The sequence below is a fragment of the Ictidomys tridecemlineatus genome, chromosome 5, assembly GCF_052094955.1.
Source record: "Ictidomys tridecemlineatus isolate mIctTri1 chromosome 5, mIctTri1.hap1, whole genome shotgun sequence".
NCBI lineage: Eukaryota > Metazoa > Chordata > Mammalia > Rodentia > Sciuridae > Ictidomys > Ictidomys tridecemlineatus.
Genome location: NC_135481.1, coordinates 151,867,049 through 151,887,972, shown reverse-complemented (window position 1 = coordinate 151,887,972; position 20,924 = coordinate 151,867,049). Strand labels below are relative to the sequence as shown.

The 20,924-nt window shown below is 36.2% G+C and overlaps 1 protein-coding gene across 3 annotated transcripts in view; it reads right to left on the bottom strand.

Annotated features, from left to right (window-relative positions):
• Nucleotides 1-20,924, bottom strand: part of LOC101976251 (neuronal acetylcholine receptor subunit alpha-7) — a 109,213-nt gene that overhangs the window by 13,748 nt on the left and 74,541 nt on the right. For all 3 annotated transcript variants that reach the window (XM_078051307.1, XM_078051308.1, XM_078051309.1), the window contains one exon: nucleotides 1,440-1,519. In XM_078051307.1, coding sequence (XP_077907433.1) covers nucleotides 1,440-1,519 — 80 coding nt within the window. The remainder of the gene's footprint in view (nucleotides 1-1,439; nucleotides 1,520-20,924) is intronic.

Sequence of the window (20,924 nt, the reverse complement as noted above, 5' to 3'; positions counted from 1 at the left end):
GCATTCCACATCCGGTCTACAGAGGACCCACTGTCAGAAGGAAAGGCTAGGGTAGTAAAAATGGGGGGAATTGCCCAAGAACAGTTGTGTTAAGACAGAAAACCTGAAAAGCTAGATTTCTTCAATCTATACAAATATTATAGGGAGGTGTATGTCTTTGATAGATTCAGTCACTCATCCATCCACATGGGCCACACATGGTTGAGGAGCCAAGGATTCTAAGGTGAGCAAACACAGATTCTGTCTAGAGGATGTTTATCATCAGCTGACAGAAAGAGCATGTAAACAACAACCCAAAAAGCAAAGCTGGCTGACTTTGCTATGTGCAGTGGAATGAGTAAGGCAGACTGTTGAAGGGGTGTATGTGTGTGTGTGTGTGTGTGTGTGTCTGTGTGTGTAATGTGAGAATATGTGATGTGTGTGTGGTTGTGTGTGGGTGGTATGAGTGTGTGCAAGCTGGTAGTGAGATAATTGCAGGTTCCTTTTGAGTAGGCAGTTAAGTAAACCAGACAGTTAGTATAGGAGAAAATCCTTGAAAAGAATATGTTAAAAAAAAAAGTTCTAAAAGCTAAACCCAAGATTGGTTAATATTCATATGCTAAAACAATCCACATTGTGCCTCAAGGCCAAAAATCTGAATTTACCAAGCTGTGGATAACTCAATGAACAGCCTAGGGCCTTAGAAATCCCAAGAAATAATAGGTTTGGGGATGGGGGGGTGGAGGTCTATCCCAGAAAGTGTCTCACCATGAGAAAGCTGAAAAGGAAAAAAAAAAAAAAACTAGTTCAGGAACAAGTCAGTAATGAGCTCCCTAGAAAGCACTGAACCTAACATCTAACCCTTGAGTGCTCTTGAATGCATGAACTCAATACACCATGCAGCACTCCCACCATCTCCCCCAACACATGGAACACCTGCCAAGACAGGAAGTCGAGGAAAGTGGAGGACTGAAGTGGAGGAGAGGGGGACCTGATTGTCTGATTTGTTGGTTGGAAGGGAGAAAAAAATGGTTTGGATATCAGACTTGTGGGTCACAAGAGGGAAGAAAGGGCATGTTTATCTGACTTACATGTTGAAATGGAGACAAAAGGACCTGAGTATCTGGATTATGGGTAGAAAAGAGAGTTGGAGATTACCCCCAACAAGGAAGGCTTGCTTTAATTATGGACTGACTTTACAGAGCACATGGCATTTCTGCTGGAATGAGAACCCCCGGCACATGCTGGCAAAGACCACTTGAGCCAGGATTCCAAGAAAAAGAAGAGAAAGATGGCAGTCTTGAGGGGACCGTGAAAGCACAGAGAGAAGGGAAGAGGAGGAAGCAGAATGCATGTAAGAGCCAGTTGACCCTCAGGTGGGCCATCAACTGGGCTGATATTTGCTTAATTTACTTGCTTAAATTTTCCAACTGGAAGAAGACAAAGAAAATGGGTCTTACCTGGAGGAAGATACTGGCAATGTCCAGAAGAATTCACCAAGACGTTGGTGTGGAATGTGGCATCAAACCTCTCATCAGCACTAGAATCAGAAAATGGAGTTTTGTGAGCCAGTGCTATGAGGCTATGGATTCCTCAGTGCACTTAGATTAGTTGAGCCCCTGGTCAGAACAGTAGCAGCTTTCTAGGGGCTCCTGTTTGTACCCAGGTCTCTAAAATCAATTAAGGAGAACATCTGTAGATGGGAAAAAAAATCTCCACATCTCCACAGGAGATAAGGAACATAGGTGCATGTGGCCACCCCATTCACCTCACAGGACAGGGATTGTGACCTTCTATGTTCAAAGCTTTACTTCCAATCTCTTCAAAGGGGCCCAATACTTGCTGAGGATTAACAAATGTACTCCATATGTTTGAAACTGCAGGCGCAGGAGGGAGCTGGACACGGAACCCCAAAGGGGCTCTGGTCCACAGCTGGTAATGATGAAGGTGGGGGTAGGAAGAGATAGCAAATTTAGCACAAGTTTTAGATGAATGTGCCCCAAGACCCTCCCCTGTCAGTGACAACTTAGATAAATGCGCACGCACACGGACCCGTGCACACCCACACATACACACACCCCTAAAAGGGGGAAAAAGGATTAAAAGTAAAGACCTAAATTAACCATGACTTGCTTTTCTATTTTGTGACATTTCACATCTGAGGCCTTGCTGACCTGGAGGAACTGCCCCTCCTGGGATTAGTCAATTCCTAGAAATAGTAAACAAGTCTTCAAGAGCTCTTTTCAAATATAAATCAATCAATCCAGAGCCTACCTCTCAACTCCCATTCTATCAGGCTCTCACACTTGGGGGTCACTATTCACCAGCCCTAATCACCCCAGGGATGTGAAATTATTCAAATCAGCCCATTATAAACCTGCTTATTCTGCCTGACCTGTTCCTTCTCTGGCAAACCACAATAAAAGCTCCTATCTATCTACATTTTCCTTGATTTCTTTGCCTTATAATCAATCCGGCACTTCCCCCTGTATCCCTGACTCAGGGGTGAGTTATGCTTCTTGCTGTTAGGAAACTTTGAATAAAATCTTCTTTCTTAGCAACAGTCAGTTCTGTGTCTATATGTCTTACCATACTGATTAAAATAAATCCTGGGTAGTGTTAAAACACAGTCCTTCTACATATAAATAATAATAAACTGCCTCAAGAAAACCTAGGAAAAAAAAAAAAAGATGCTCATTCCACAGAGTCAAATTGCCCCTCATTTTGATGACCAGAAAACTTCTAGTAAGGGCTGCCCACATGGATGGACAGAGGCTCAGTGAGCCTTTTCTATGCTTTGGTCCTCTCAGGAGAAAACACAGAACCACTACATATTTGTGATCAGTCTTTACATGAGATTTACAATCAAGGATACACATCTTTTAAAAATCCAAAGAGATCTGTCCATGAAAAGAATACAAAATTACTTCTTTAAAACTGTAATATTCTCCCCCAAAATTCAAGAGGATATTGCAATTAGGAAAACAGCAATATGGAAATTAAAGCTAAAATTGATGAAATAATTTTCTAAATAAATATTTGGAGGTTTGGCTGATAAAAAATCAGAGATGACAAGTAGGACAGAAATGATACACCTCCTAAGGACAAGGCCAGGAGAGCTCCAGTCCATCCAGAGACAACAGGAGAGTAGGAGGGATAAAATTACTAAAGAAATCACACAAAGAAAAATTTCCAGAGCAGAAAAAAAACCATTCGAGCATGAAGGCAAAGAAAGGCATTTTCAAGAATACTGAAGCCTCAAAGAGCTTTCTCCCACATATGTGTCCTTGGTCAGCTTCAGAAAAAATGAGGATGAAACTGAGAAAGGAGAAACAAACTTTTAGATGAAACCTGGGGACAGAGGTGAGGATCACCACAACAATCCAGACAGGAGCCCAGGAACAGAGAGTCCCAACGAGAGATGCTAGAGATTTCTCCTAGGAAATGGAGATGCAGAGCAAGAGACAGAAGAAATAACAGGCTGGAAAACATCATGGATTTGATTTAAAATATATTAAAAACCATCTTCAAATAAGAATAACAGGAACCAGAAGCTGAAGGAAAAAAGTACATAAGAAAGTCATGATTTGAATATGATAAATATGAGGAATTTTAAAGGAAGAAAAGGAGGGAGGGACGGAGGCTCAGTTGACATAAAAGAATTATCCACTGAGACAATAAAGAACACATCCACCTGGTAACATCCAAACACCAGAAAGGAAAGACAGAGAGGAAGTAGGATAAGGATGTAAATATTCTTGCTTGATTGTAGTCTGTATCTGACTACGTTAATGAGTCATATCAGAAACCATAACTGGGCATAAAATAGCTAAAAATGCAAACCTTCAAAAATGTACTCAGAATAGCACCATGGTTTTCAAACTAGGTTCTCTGGGACCCTAACATGCTATGGAAGTCTTTTGAGATTTCTGCAAATGCTTGATTCCAATATTTTCTTTTCTTTGTATTTTTAAAATACGAATCAAGGTCCATGCAATCAAATGATTATACATAAAATTTTAACTTTTCAGAGATTACCAATATTAATTTATGGGTCATTTTATTCCCCTTTGGGTGAGAGATAAACTGAAATTTCTCTTGCCATGAATGTACACCACATTTGAATTTCTTGTAAATGATTCACCACATGAGATTTCAGTTTTGCATTACTCTTTTAAAAAATGCAAGTTTGTGTCTATAGTTACATAACAGTGAATCTACACCAGACTTGGCATGTGTTCTGCCACTGACAATGGTCCTTGGCAGCAACAACAGAAAGTGTGGTCTGATGCCATGCCACAGGATACAAAATTTTGTGTATTTTAGGCTTGGGTTTCTTTCCTGGTTTTTATATTTATAATAAATACTATGAGCATCTGTTAGATCAATGATCCAACTCTGGAAAAAAAAAAAAGCAGTTTCTACGAGCTTTTTCTCCAAGCATTTATTCCAATTTAAGTGAAGAGATTTTTAAGACCACAAGGGGAATAGGTTAAAACAAGATTAAAAAACTGTTGCCATTAGCAACATCTTACCTGTGTGACTCCATGATTTCAAAGTATTGTTCATCCATACAGAATACTGAGATACATGGGATTGTGACATTGCAATTGTTACCAAAACTCGAAAATCAATATACATGATAGCAGTTAAAATGTTCTTTCCCATAGGCAAGTTGATTTTATCAATAAATAATACAAAAGTGAACTCATGTAACAGATGTGTGCTAAAAAGTACTTTAATCTGTTTTGAACATAAGGGCTGGAGATAAGATAGACTTGAAAAGGGACCTTGTTGCAAAACACTGAGTTTGAACATAGCTCTCCAAGACAAATAATGAGATTTTTCTGAAATATAAATGGCTAAAGCCACTCATTTTGTGGGTGGCCACAAAATCCACAGTCTGCTGCACAGCCTGGCCTTTTGCACACAGAAATGTCCGACAGATGCCAGAACACAGCAACCACAGTGCCATGTGATCTTGAAGCCTTCCTGCTGGGAAAATCTGATAACCACAGACATGAGATTGGTCCACAGGGAATCACTCCATTCCTCTCTCTGCTTTTGTGTATATTTGAAATTTTCTATATTAAATAGTTTGAAATGCATATATATATGTGCATTTTTTTCCTTGACTACTGGAAGACACAAGGCATCCATAGAGTTTTGAGGATGCCCAACCTGGTCCCTAGGTTTCCTGCCTTCCTCTGGCTGCCTTCATCCTCCTCCAGCCAGAGATGACCAGAGTGCCATCTTGATGTAAGGAGACCTTTGAGTCTCACCACCAACCACAAAGGGGGCACTCACTGAGGACAAATTTAACTCAGATACTCAGGGTATAAGTTCTGTCCTCAGGGGAGGGGTCAGGAGGAAAGGCCCCTACACAGACTCTAGAGATGGGCAGAGATGCTACAAAGTTCCGCCATGCTTCTAGAAGGGGACATGATCTTATCATGTTACTGAGGATAAAATTAAATGATGGAGGCTTCAGGAACTTCTGTTTCCCTAGACCATGGGTGATAATAGTATCTAAGCAGTGAGGCTAGAAAGGGGCTTGGGGAAAAACTGAGGGTGGCTGTGCCAAGCAGGGTTCAGAGGCCCAAGCCTAAGGGGATGACCAACAATGCTTTCAGAGGCAGGGAAAGCATAAAGTGGGAGATTCCACAGGGCATAGGTGGATCATGTGGGTCTGAAGTTGGAACTCTCCCTTCTTCATATCCTTGGGGTCCCATGTAGTGCCTCACTGTATCTTGTATCTGCAAAGAGCCCTGGAATTAGATCCCTCTGATCCCAGTTTCAGGATAAACTCCTCAACTTGCCCTGTTGCCATGAGCACCACCACTGAGCTTGAGAGGCTCAACCATAATCATGCAAGGGAGAGTGTCTGGGCCAACCACAGAGAAGGAAGAAATGGACCACCAGAGAGAAAAAATAAAAATAAAAAACACTGAAGTTCAGTCATCAAGAAGTACCAGCAAGTCCAAGTCCCAATGGAATATGTGTTCCACAGAATAAGAATGTGCATCCAGGAACAGATGAAGCTTTGAAAAAAAAATCCAGGTATACTGTACAAAGAGGACACCATGTGTGGGTTCAGAATGACCCCCAACTAATGAAGTCTCAAGTGAAATCAGTCCCATCCCATCTGAGCATTTAATATCCTTGAAAGACTATATGAGAAGGAACAGTAGACTAGCTGAAAATGCTCTTATCTGAAAACAAGTAAGACAGGAGGAAGGAGAAGCCCATACATTTCAGAAGACAATGGTTCTAAGGCACATTTTAGATTTCTAAAGAAAGGAAAAAAAATCTGTAAAGTACATATTGACACAGGGTAAAGGCACTACTGATGCAAGGTAGGTCCCAATTTCAAGAGGGAAAACAAGTTTGCTTAAAATAGATGGATTTTGTTAGATGAATTTTATACATTTGTACCTATATCTATACACCCTGTCATAGATATTCTGATTAAGTTCCATGTTTTCTTCTAAAACATTTCTTCTATGACCCACTGTATGGCCTATTACAGTCTGTGATGAAAAGCTTGTGTAGAACCAAATTTTCATGGTCATTTCTAAGCTGCTAGAAGTTCCAGGAGGTTATGTCTGGGTCATCAGTAGAAGGCTTCCAGAAGAATCCATTCAAGAAAGAAAATAAAACTGTATTTATCAGAAGCAGAAAGGAAATGGATAGGAAGGAAGTAGGGAGATTCCAAAAACATAAATTAGCAGATATGTTAGATGAAGGAGCCTAAAGACCTAATATACAACAAGAGGATTACTGTCTGTATTTGGGAGACCTGTTAAATGTAGACTTCATCTGCTAGTGTTACAAAAGCAAACAAACTTAAGAAGAATGGGTAACTATGTGAGATGATGGGTATGTTCATTTGTTTCACTACAATAATTTTTACTATGCATGTTTATCTCACGATATCATGCTATATACCTTAAATATACACAGTGAAATTTATTTTGCAAAGGAGAATCCTTTCTTTATTAATTTACACGTTCAATTATCCATAACATTGATATTATTATCAAACAATTGGATATAACATTGGATGGATTATAACAATTTTCTAAATAGCATAGGGATATTATCATCACATGTTTCAAGTTTCTGGGTTCTTTATTTTGTTCCTTGAGCTATATGCCTATTCCTGACCCAGTACAATTCAACATCATATTAATTATTACAGAATTATGAAAGTGCTGGTATTTGGCAAGGCAAGTCCCTCAAACTGGTGCTTTTTCTTTGAAATTGCTTTAGCTATTCTTGACATTTTGCTCATTATTGTAAAGTTTAGGATCTGCTTGTCTAGTCCCACTAAGACACTGTTGAGACTTTTGGTGGAATCACATTAAATTAAACTTGGGAAAACTTGACAGTGTTATGTTACTGAGATTTTTGAGGCATATATTGATATAATACAACATTTATATAAATATTTCTTAGTGTGTATTAATACTTTTTAATATGTACAGATATTGGACATAAAATTTGCTATATTACATTTTCCAGTTGTGTAAGAGAATAGAAATACATTCAATACTTTTATATTGATTCTGTTTTCTATCCAAAATATTTTGTCTTGTGAGTTTTCTATATAAAAATAACACAGTCTATGGATGATAATCTAGTTTATTCCTAATTCTTAACTACTTATTGGTTGTTGTTTTTTTTTAAGTGATGACAAATGATATCCTTCCTTTGCTTCACACACAGTAGACCCTCTTATCCAAGGGCATATATTCCAAGGCCCTGGGGGATGACTGAAACTATGGAGAGCACTAGCTCCTATATATGCTGTGCTTTTTCCTGTAATTACACACCTATAATAAAGTTCAATTTATAAATTAGACATAGGAAGATTAACACTAATTAATAATAAAATAGAACAGTTTTAACAACGTATTGTAATAAAATTGTTTACTTCTGGAATTTTCTGTTTAACAGTTTTGCATCACAGTTGACCATGGCAATTGAAACTGAGAAAAGTGCATCCAAAAGGACTAGTGTACGGAAACATTAATGTTTCAGCATTAACTGAGCTTTTGGTAAAGATCATGTGTCAATCTAGGTGAGTTTTATTCTAATACACAAATGGGTATTAAATAATATCAATTAATTTTTTTCTTCCAACTACCAGGATGATTGTTTTAGATTAAATTGTATTAGTAGATTTTTGAAAGTTAAACGAAACTTGCATTCTTAATAGAAAACTAATTTTGTTAATATTTATTGTTAAATTTTGTTAGATTTAGTGTGCTAGTATTTTAATTAATATTCATTACTTTTTTTTTTTTTTTGGGTACTGGAAATTGAAGCCAGGGAAACTTAACCTCTAAGCCACATCCCCAGCCCTTTTTATATTTTTGTTTAGAGATAGGGTCTCAAAGTTGCTTAGGGCCTTCCTAAGTTGCTGAGGCTGGTTTTGAACATGCTATTTTCCAGCCTCAGCCTCCTAAGCAGCTGAAATTACATGCACGTACCACCATGCCCAGCTTGAATTGCTTTTCTGAAATATATCAAGAGAATAAAAAGACAAATCACAGCCTGAGAGAAAATACTTGCAAAAAGCATAACTTATAAATAATAGGATAGGCAAAAAAACTTTTAAAACTCAAAAATAAGAAAACAAATAACTCAACTGAAAAACATGTTCAAGACCTTAACAGACATTTCATCAAAGAAAATATGCAAATGGCAATGAACATATGAAAATAGGCTCCACATCCTGTCATCAGGGAAATACAGATAAAATAGCAATGAGATACCATTACAAACCTATCAGAATGGCCCAAATCTGGAACAATGACAACACCAAATGCTAACAAAGATGTGGAATAACAGGAATCCCTCCACCCCTGACAATTCATTGTAAACTGGTATAGTCACTTGGGGAGACATTTTGGCAGTTTCTTACATAACTAATATACTCTTACATTTGATTTGTGGAATTTACACAAAGGAGCTGAAAATTTACATACACATAAAAAACTGCCCTGCAGATGTTTAAAGCAGCTTTATTCATAATTGCTAAAGCTTGGAAGCAACCAAGATGCTCTTCAGTAGATGAGTGGATAAACTATGCTACATTCAGATATTAAAACATTTTCAATGCTAAAAAGAATTGAGTTGGCTAAAAATGTGGCTCAGTAGTAGAGCGCTTGCCTAGGCATATACAAGTTCTTGGATACAATCCCCAGAGCTGCAAAAAAAAAAAAAAATAGAATAAAACAAGAAAATAAAATAAAAAGTAATAATGATAAAATTTAAAAATAGAGAAATAAAAAGAAATGAGCTATCAAGCTATGAAAAAAGCAGAGGAAGCTTAAATCTATATTACATTCGAATTTATATTACATTACTAAATAAAAGAAGCCAAGTTGAAAAGGTAACAATACTGTATGATTCCAACTATATGACTTTATGGAAAACACAAAAACTATGGAGACAGCAGAAAGATCAGTGATGTTAGGAGTCAGTGGGAGGAACAGATGAATAGATTAAGCACAGAAGATTTGGGTGAATAGTCTCCATAGGACACTATAATGTACAACACCAAGAGTGAAACAATGTAAAATATGGACTCTGGATGATAATGATGAATTAATGCATGTACAACACCAGGAGTGAAACTTAATATAAAACATGGACTCTGGATGATAATGATGAATTAATGCAAGTTCATCAAATGTGCCACTGGGTGGATGATGTTGATAACAGGGAAGTCAGTGGAGGTGGGGAGCAATGGGTATAAATGGAAACTCTATATTTGCCACTCAATTATACTGTAAACTAAATTTGCTTTAACAATATACATTTTTAAAACTTCACTTAATTTTTGGTCTATATTTCTATTTTGTTTGAAAGTATTAAATATTCTCTAAATTTCCAAAATTTATTGAGTCAAACTCCCATAATATTCTGATTTAAGTGCTCATATTTAAACCTAGTAATTTATACCTTTTATACCTAGTAAACACTTTCCTATGCCTTCTTACTTTGTTGTTAATCGCCTCCCAAATTGTTATTAGTAGTTATTTTTAAAAATAAATAAATAAAACTTACCTTTTATCAATATGTGTTTTATTTGTCTTATTTAACAAATTTCTAGTTTTATCTTTATTCTTCCTTCTTTCCTCTTTGGATTTAATGTTGTTTCTAATATCTTGTGATTGGCTAGTTAATTCACAAATTTCTTTTTTAAATTGTTTCTAACATATGTATTATGTATTTCTCATTGTGTGCCTTTGAAAGGCCTGCAGTCCATCTCCTTACACATACTCCATACACATCAAAAGTGTTTTTTTCTTTTTTAATTCACATTTAGATGTTTCATATTTCAGATATTTATTTTTAATAAATATATTTTTCCTGTTTTTTTCATCTCTTGTGTACATGTGATTTAGTTCCATTTAAATAGTCTATACTTCGATCTTTTTAAAAAACAAATTATTGTTAGGAAATACCTGCCTTTTAACAGATATTGTCTTGTTGACTATAATTTTTTTAAAATAATAAAGGCATTTACTTTATTTTTTTTCTTTTTTAAAATTTGTTTTAATTAGTTACACTGATAGTACAATGACCTTGACATATCATACATGTGAATCTGATGGGATATGATATCTCATTTTTCTGAGTATACAGGTTGCAGAATCACATTAGTCATGCATTCACTTATATACACACAGTAGTAATATACACACAGTAATAATAATGTCTGTTTCATTCTGTTATCCTTCCTATCTCCCCAACCTCTTCCCTCCCCTCCCATCACTTCTCTCTACCTTATCTAGGGTAATGCTATTCTTTTTTTTTTTTCCTCACATCTTCATACACGTATTTTGTATAACAATGAGGGTCTCCTTCCAACTATAATTTTTTTAAGACTGCTTTTTATTTTTAGTTGTAGATAGACACAATATCTTTATTTATTTTTATGTAGTGCTGAGGATTCAACCAGTGCCTCACACATGCAAGGCAAGCTCTCTGCCACTGAGCCACAACCTTGGTCTGACTATAATGTTTTATTTCTACCATCTCATGTTGTGCTTTGGATTTTTTCCTTCCTTTAAGTTTCTGACATTTTCCTTATTTCTTCTCCCCTTAGTTTCTACCTGTTTAGAAGATAAATATATTAGTTTTATGGGCCTGTTGATTCTTCTCACATTTTTAACTTGTATATTCTACATAAAGCTGTTATCTGTGTGGTCTTTTTAGGCAACGTAAGTGCACCTCAATGTTTTACCTCCAAGTACTCTCCAAGAAACATGCTTCATGTCACTTATTTACAATATTTTAATCCCTGTTGATTCTTCTTACCAATTGCCTTCCTATTGTTCCTTTTCATATGTTGATCCACTTTTATCTTCTGGTCATTTCTTTTATATGAGTACAGACTTTACACAGTAAGGTCCTTTAGTCTTTGTTTTCCTGAACTTACCTTGATTTTGCCCTCTGTGTAAAGAATTGTTTTGCTTGTAACAGAATTTGAGGCTGACAATTATTTTCAGTATTTTAAAGACATTATTTCATTTTATTTTTGTTCTGGCGCCTATTGTTGCCTTTAAAAGGTCTGCAGTCTACCTAATTGCCATTCCTTCGTTAGCAAGCTGTCTTCTTTCTTTCATTATTTCCAGGATTTCCTTTGGCTTCAGGCATTCTAGTTTTTTTGTCTCCCCCCAAGACAACATTTCTTGGGCTCCTTTTTTATTACACATTGTTTCCTCAGACTATGTCTCCTGAATCTGAGGATTTGTGTTTCTCATCAACATTATTAAATTCTCAGCCACTCTTTTGGAATATGGCTTCTGCAGAAAAAGCACCATATTTCAGTGGAAAACAATATTCTCTACAGGACACAGATTTAAATTATCGATGTTCACCCTATCCGTTGTGTTTTTTTTTAATGTAGCTCATTGATCTTTATTTTTTATTGATTCTTTTTAGTTATTATACATGACAGCCAATTATCTGAGCTATTTTGCAATGATTAGTAGATTGTTGGCAACAGACAGGTGTGAAAGCTGAGTTGTCATTAATAAGTAATGCTTTGACTTCCTGCCCACTGCAGATGAACAAGTTTTGTGTCCATTTCCAGGTCATCTCAAAATCCCCAAATGCCATATAAATTTGTACTGGTTTGACTTTTCCACTGAACTGACTATAACATCTGCCTGGTTCCCTCATGTCATATGAGTTAATAAACTCTCTGAGAGGTGTTCACTTTTATATCTGTGAGTTATGACTTTACCTGTTTTCTGAAAATAATCTTTTAAACCATTTTCCTACATTCTTCCTGTTATTGTCTTCAACATTACTAGACAATGTATGTGGAAATACCTCTTCTTCAAGTGAGAGGAACTCTCTTGATAAGAATTCGGCTTTCTAAACCTGCTTTCTTTGTGACCTTGGACACACTGCTTCAGTTGCCTTATCTGCAAATAATAATGGTACTTTCCCCAAAAGTTTATTCATATGTGTAAAGAATTTGGAATAGAACCTAGGATATAAAAACACAAAAGAAGTGTTAGAAATCATATTCTTGCAACTACAATTTAACATTCTTTCCTATTTTCCATCTATGTAGTGTTCCTTGATTGACAGGAAATTGTCTCTGTCAATTTAAATGATAATGTCTCATCTGGCATCCTTAGCCTGCACTAGATTTTTAGATTTTGATGGCTATAATTCTCACCTCTATTAATCCTACTTGATTCTTTTCAAAGCTACATTTTAAAGTTTTTTTGTGTGTGTTTTTAGTTTCTTTTATGTTTAATTTTCTTTCTTCTGCTGTGTTTGTAGCTGCCTGCTCAAATTCAAATGGATTCTTAAGAATGTTTTGTAATTTTTAACATACAGTTCATCTTCAGCAGTTTTTTTTTTTTAATTGAATCCTGGTCATATTTTCTGTACTGTTTCATTCCTGATAAAGCCTTTGTATGTAACATTTTTGTAATATATAAGAAGGGATTAAAAGACACAGGTGCAGTCATGGAAAAATAGGCAAGGAAGGAGAAATGAGCAGGGCTCTGGGACTCCCTCAAAGCTGCATGGCATCCACTCCTGGGCACTTATTGTAGCAGGGACCATTTTCAGGTTATAAAAATCTCATAACTCAAAGGCTAACTTGCATCCCCATAGCTTTAGTTTACTGGCTGGACAGACTAGAATGAAACTCTAATCCTTGTAAGGCCAGGGTTGCTACCTTTCCATAGTGATCCTGTGGACCTGGCTGGAGGGCCTTCTCTCCAGATGCCCTGGGCTCCTTTCTAGCAGGTTGCCTCAGAACCTTCCAGCTCAACCCAACCATTTCTAATGCTGGGTGGAGCAGGGCTTTCTCAGGTAGTATTGGCTATTAAAAATAAAACAAAAACAAACTTCAGATGCATCAGAGGGAACCCTTCACTCCACCTGTTAGAAATCTATAAGGGAGCTGTTGAGCTGACTCCTAGCACACCCTAACACAATCAAGTTCCTTCCCATCTTCCTGTGCTGCAGAGTAGGCTTTTCTTCCCCTTTCCAACTTCTGACTGAGTCGGCTACCTTCTGAGGGTCTTGGCCTGCTCAGTTCTCCCCACCTTGTATGGAACCAGAAAGAAGAAGCACAGACCTTACTCCTGCCTTGGTGGGAAATTAGTTTTGTGACCCATGATGGTTCAGTGAATTCCCTAGCACTTAGTGCTAGACTCTGTCCTCCTGAGCCTGCCTGGGGCCTTGACATCCCTTGTATCACAAAGCTCTGTGTAGCCTGTGTAACTTGATATAAATGGGTTCATAAACTAAACATAATTAATTAAAATTCTTAAACTATGTGACCTATATTTGGCCCTGGGCCTGTGAGGAAAAGAAAAAAGAAAAAGCGGGAAAACTAAACATGTCTACCTGTGGAAGAGAAAATATTCTGACACTAATTTCCTATGTATAAAGAGTATTCATTACATGTGGAAATACTTCTATATCAGTCAAGGGTCACCTGAAAATATAAAGGCAAACATAATAATGTTGTACCACGGCAGTTTGTCCTCCAGCAATAAAGCTGACCTGATGTTAAGGGAATTTTATTCAGGGTCCCAAATTCATGCCTGAGGTTTGCTATAACTGACTGAAGACTGATCAGACTGATTTTGTTTTCTTGTTTTCTTTCTTTCTTTCTATTTTTTTTTTGTGTGTGTGTGCTAAGATTTGAACTCAGGGGCCTTGTGCATGCTAGGCCAGCATTCCATCACTAAGATCCATCCCCAGAACAACCCCTTCCTTAAATTTTGAAACAGGGTCTCACTAAGTTGCTCAGGCTAGTCTCAAACTTGAGATCCTCCTTCAATAGTCTCCCAAGTAGCTAGGATTACAGACATGTGCTACCATGCCCAGTTCAGACTGATATTTCTAAAGAGAGTGAATTTCCTCTTACATCAAGTATGGAAATTGACCAATATCAACCTGAATAAATATAAAATCCAAATAAATGAAGTGTTATGTTTTTATTAAAAAACCTACTTGCTATGACAGTATAAAAGAAAGAAAATGATAAGGAGGTGGTAAGGTTAAAATGGTAAGGAAGAGTTGATAAAGATTAAATGTGGTTACAAGGGTGGGATCCTAAACTGGTATGATCGTGGCCTTATAAATAAAAGGAAGAAAACAAAGCTGGATCTAATCTGTGTCCCTACCTGCTCTCTTGTGGGTGCACATGTAGGAGCAAGCATTCCCTCTCTTTCCTTCCAAACCTTCTCTCATGAGGATACAATAGGAAGAAGGTTACCTGCAAACCAGGGCCCACATCAGGGAATCAAATCAGCCTGAACCTTGATTTTGGGATTCCTAGCCTCCAAGACTGTGAGGCTCTGTTATTTAAAGCCACCAAATCTGTTATTTTCTTACGGCAACCCAAGCTGACTAAAATACTATTATTCTCATTAAGTTGGACAAAATATTATGAAAATAAGACAAAAATAAACATATGAAAAACTGCAGAGAAGCAGGTGGAAGAGATAAGATGACATTAAAAGTGAATGACATGGTGCTGAGCTCCCTGGGTTTTCTATTTGTCTCACATATTTCCAACTGGGTCCTAAAGAAGGCTTCCCCCATAAATATAAACAGGAACACATAAAGTCCTAAGCAAAGCGAAAAGATCAGAAAAGGGGAAGTTGGACAGACAAATATTATGTACACAATAGTTCTACCCCAATTAAACACCAAAGGAAAAAAAAATGAGTGTGCTCACTAACCTCATCAACAAAGGTCCAGTGAAGACGATGTCTAACTTCACCAGGTGAAAATAAGGTACCCTTTCCTATATCTGAACAAGGTGATGTGAGAGAAGGCCAAGGATTTGGGACTTAGCCTTGACTCAGTAGTAACAAGTGCCATTTGCCATATCACTAGAGGACACTTGTAAAGTCTGGACTTACACCCCCCATCCAGAAGTAACAAGGTGCCCCTCTTTCTCCTAGGTGTCAATGGAGGCTAGGCAGGAACCCTGGACCACTACTTCCACCTGACAATAGGGTGCCATCCTCCATTAGTGCAGTATCAGAGGAGGTGAGGTATAGAAAAGAACAGTGAAAGAAGACAGAGGGTCTCATAAAATAATACTTAAAGTGTCAAAGATATAATTAAAATTAATCATAAAGCCAAAATCCAGGAAAATCTCAAATGTAATAAAAAAAAAGAAAGAAAAGGAGCGGATGACAAAACTGAGATGACACATCTTGGAATACCGGAATTCTCTGGCATGGCTTTCACAACCACCATTATAATAATGCTTCAGTAAGCAATGAGGAACATGCTCTGAAACAAACAAAATAGTAGAAAGTCTCAGTAAAAAAAAAAAAGGAGATAGAAGGAAAAACCAAATGAAAAATTTGGAACTGAAAAATATAGCTAATGGGATTAGAAACACACAGGCTGGACTCAAGAGCAGAGTAGAGATAACAAAGGAAAGACTCAGTGACTTGAAGATAGAATAGAAACAGAAATTATCCAATCTAAACAACAAAGGTGAAATATATATATATATATATATATATAACATAAATATATGTGTGTGTATTTACTTTTAAATGGGGAGAGGGCTTCTGGGACAAAAGATCTCATATTTGTGTCATGAGAGTCTCAGGGAAAGAGGAGAAAGAAGAGACTGCACATTATTCATAGAAATAATGGCGAAAGCTTTTTCAAACTTAGTTAAGGATATAAATCTCGAGAGCTAAGAAATTGAGTAAAACCCCCCAAAAAATAAATCCAAAGAAATTCATGCCAATACTTATCCTAATTAAGCATCTAAAAACTAAACATAAGAGAAACTCTAGAAGCAGCAAGAGAGAAATGATCCATAAAGGGATTTAAATTAAACTAAACAAAGTTCAGTAGAATGACAGTAGAGTTTTCATCAGAAACCATGGAGACCAGAAAGCAGAAGCATAACATTTTTTTAAGTGCTAAAAGCAAATACCTGTCAAGCAGAGGTCTATATTCAGTAAAAATATCCTTCAGAAATAAGGAAGAAATGTCAAGACATTTTCAGATGAAGGAAAACTAAGAGAACTCATTATCAGCAGATTTCCTTGGAGAAAAAAAAAGTGCCTTAAGGAAGTTCTTGAAAGATAAAATAAAAAAGAAGAAAGATAAAATGTCTATTCTTGAGTCAGATATTGACACGAGTAGAACAAATATAATGCCTACAGCAACCTTGAAACAGTCAAACAAAGGGACACACTCAAAAACAAATAAAAAAAGAATTCTAAACAAAATGTTCAAGTAAACCATAGGAAGACGGGGAAGAGGAAATCTGAGAAAAATATACACCCTGCAAATACGATTCAGAAAGAAAGCAAGAGTGACTATGCTATTATCAGATAAAGTAGACCTTAGAGCTAAGAAAATTAGAAGGACAGATGTAAATTTACATAATGATAAAAGCTCAATCCACCAAGAAGTCACAGCAATCAAAATTGCTTTCCCGAATGAGGAAGTTGCAAAATACGTGACGGAAATGAAAAAAAAAAAAAGAAAGAAAGTAGACAAATTTACAATTATATTTGGAGACTTTAACACTTTTCTCTCAGAAACTGATGACAGGACAACTAGATAGAAATCCAGCAAGGATGTACAAGAACTTAACACACCATCAACCTGCAGGGTTTCACAAGCATTTAGACAAATGGCTAACAATAGCAGCAAAAAATACATTTTCATCTCACATTGCTCTAGAACAGAGACCAAGACCAACCATATCATGAGCCATAAGACAAACCCCAATAAATTTAAAAGAAGTAAAACCATACAAAGTGTGGTATTTGCCTACAACAAAATCAAAGTAGACATGAATAAATAAGGTAACAGGAAACTCTCCAAATACTTGGAAACTAAGTGCCACATTTCTAAAGAGTCTATGAGTAAAAAAGGAAATCTCAAGAAAACTAAAAAAAAGATTTTTGAAATTTCTTTGTAAAATATGGTTAATCTCAATTTTATCAACACTTTTGCATTAATTGAGATCTTATGCTTTATTTAAATGCTATAGTAAATGATGATGGTTGAAATTCGAATATTAAATAAACTAGCATATTTTGTAAAAAAAAAAAAAAAAGAAAACTAAAAAAAAAATACACTGAGCTTAATTAAAAACAAAAATACAAGGTATCAACATGTGCTGGATTAGGATAAAATCCTAAGAGGAACAGTATAATAGTAAATGCTCACATTAGAAAGAGCATGTTTCTAACTTGTAATATATGCTTACTCGTTAAGAAACTGGAAAAAAGAAAAAAAAGTATGTAATAAGTATAAGAAAGGAAAAAATAAATAGAAAAATATAGAGAAAATCAATGAAGCAAAAATGTCCTTCCTTGAAAAGATCAATATAATTGAGAAATGAATATCAGGAATAAATCTGAATGTGTCATTATAGACTCTGTAGATATCAAGTGGCTGGTAAGGAAATGCTGCAAACAACTCTACATACACACGTTTAACAACTTAATAAAAATGCATCGATTCCTTGAAAAGTGCAAACTACTAACACCCAACCAAGAGATATGGCAGAGCAAGCGGAGGACCCTGAAGGCAATTAAACTGAACTCATGATTCTCAAGACTCTTAAAAATGTAATCTCCAGATCCTGATGGTTTTGCTGAAAAATTCTAACACATTTAAAGAATAATGGATATACATTCTACAACTCTTTCCCAGAAAACATAAAAGGAGGAAATCCTTGTAATACTAAGAAACTAGTATTATTCTGATACCAAAACCAAAGATAGTAGAAATAAAAAGGTTAAGATTAAAAACTGTAGCCCACAATCCACATAAATACACATAAATATCCTTAAGAAAATATGAACAAATACAATTCAGCAGTATATGTAAAGAATTTTACACATGACCCAATGAAGTTTATTCACTGTGTTCAAAGCTGGTTCAATAACTGAAAATTTATCATATAATCTACACCCTTTTCTTAAAAAGCTAAAGAAGAAAAGGCACATAATTATACCCATTTATGCAGTAAAAGTAAGTGACCATTTTCAGCTTATACTCATAATAAAAACTCATAAAACTGTAATAAAAGGAAATCTCTTCAATCTAAAGAAAGAACTACTAAAAACTACAATTAGCATTATATTTAATGGTGAAAGAAAATGTTTTCCCCCTAAAATAGGAAAAGGATAAAGATGTCTACTTTTAATATAATTCTTGAACTCTTTTTAGGGAAGTAAAGGAAATAAAAGAAATGAATATCATAAAGAAATAAAACTGCCTCTATTGCCAGGTGACCTGATGCAGTCTATGTAGAAAATACCAAGGAATCCCCCCAAATTAAAAACTTCTAAATTAATGAGTATGTGTATCAGGGTCAGAATATATAAAATTGACACACAAAAAGTATCTATTTCCATACAAGCAATAAACATGTGGGGACTGAACAAGGGAAACCAAAAATGAAACACTGAAATATAAATCTAATAAAACATGTATAGAAATTGTATGCCAAAAACTGCAAAGTGCTAACTAAAAAATCATAGGCAATTTAAATAAGACACATATCTCGATCACTGCCTGGAAGATATTATAGTAAGATGCCAATTTCTTTCAAAATGATCTCTAGGTTTCACAAATTTCCTATTAACACCCAGCTAGGATTTTCTAGACATAGAAATTTATAAATAGACAGGAAAATGAACTAAAATAGCTAAAGCAATTTTTAAAAAGAAGAATGAAGTGGCAGGAAACACCCTACTCGATGTTAAGCTTTACTGAAGAGCTAAAGCAAACAAGATAAGCATAATATTGGAAGAGGGATAGAAATAAGATTAATAACACAGAATAGAAAACCCAAGGGTAAACCCACACAAATATGCTCAACTAATCTTTGCAAAGGTATGAATCACTTCAGAGAAGAAATAAATATTTTTAACTAAGGAAGGCAGAGCAATTGGAAATCCATAGGCATAAAGATAAACCTCTAAACTTCAGATATATAATAATGGATGATAATTAACATATTAGACCACATACTTAAATGTAAAAGTTGCCAGAGCAACTGAAAGAGAGCTCTCTGGCAACTTTTACAGCTCAGAAGCAGCAGATGTGTTCTTCCTGGATTTCCTCCCTGGGCATCCTCCTGGTATGTTGAAAGCCAGCTGAGTGCTGCAGAAGAAGTACTGCCTAAGGTTTTGGAGGCAGGGCTCCAGAACCACTCTCTGCTGGGCTACCTAGTACAGGAGCCTCCTCTGCAGCCTTCTGCACCAGATGGAGGGGATCAAAAAGGTATCTTGGGACCTTCTTTGAAAACTTCCAGGACAGTATAATGGTTCTTAGGTGGTCTTTTGAACCTTGTCACTCTTGTGGGTGCTTGAGAGCCTGTTGCTCATCTTGACTTATACCTTGATTTTCTGATGTCTCTTAGAAGCTCCCAAGCACTTGTTAACATGTAAGACTCCATCTCTGCTTTGCACCGGATCTAATATGGCAAGTGTGGAATATAAAGCTCAACAATCTGCTGGCTGCAAGTGGTCCCCTGGAACAAACTTAAAAAACTCTGCCTTCTAGGCATGAATACCAGCTTGCATTCATTTAATTAGGTAGAAGCTAGGAGGAATTTGGTGGCTGGAAGTTGTGATTTTCAGCCCATGCTCTAACCTCAATTACATTCTTGTCTCCCTCCTGCTGCCAAGAGAAAAACCAACTGATTGATGAATGGTGCTTTCACCATGGGGCTTATGGCAGAAGAATGATCAGGAACTTGATGTTAACCATCTGAATACTTTCCCCAGGCACTTACTTAGCTTCTTATCTTTCCTATGATGCATGAGTACTAGAAACTTTAATGAATCATTGAAGGATTCCATATCATTTTTTAGTTAATACGAAAGATGTAACTCTGACATAGTTTCTTTGCTCTTAGAAAGTAGAACATGGTATGGGATGCATTTCACAGATTCCAAGACGATACTTCTAAAGGCTATTATTCTGAACTTAAGTATTTTGTACTCACGGGTCCATTCATAGCTTACTGGAGACCCATGGTAAGTACCATCTGGTTTTTTGTTTGTTTTTGATTTTTAAATCTTTTTAAAATTAGTTTATTTTAATTAAGTATACATGACAGCAGCAGAATGCATTTTGATTCATTGTACACAACTGCAACACAAATTTTCATTTCTCTGGTTGTACACGATGTAGTGTTGCACCATATGTGCAATCATACATGTACCTAGGGTAATGATGTCCACCTCATTCTACCATCTTTCCTGCCCCCTTTCCCCTCCTCACCTCTCCCTCCCCTTTGCCCAATCAAAATTTCCCCATTTTTCCTATGCCCCCCCATTATGGGTCAGCATCCACTTATCAAAAAAAACATTTGGCCTTTGGGTTTGGGGGACTGGCTTACTTTGCTTAGCATGATATTCTCCAACTCCATCCATTTA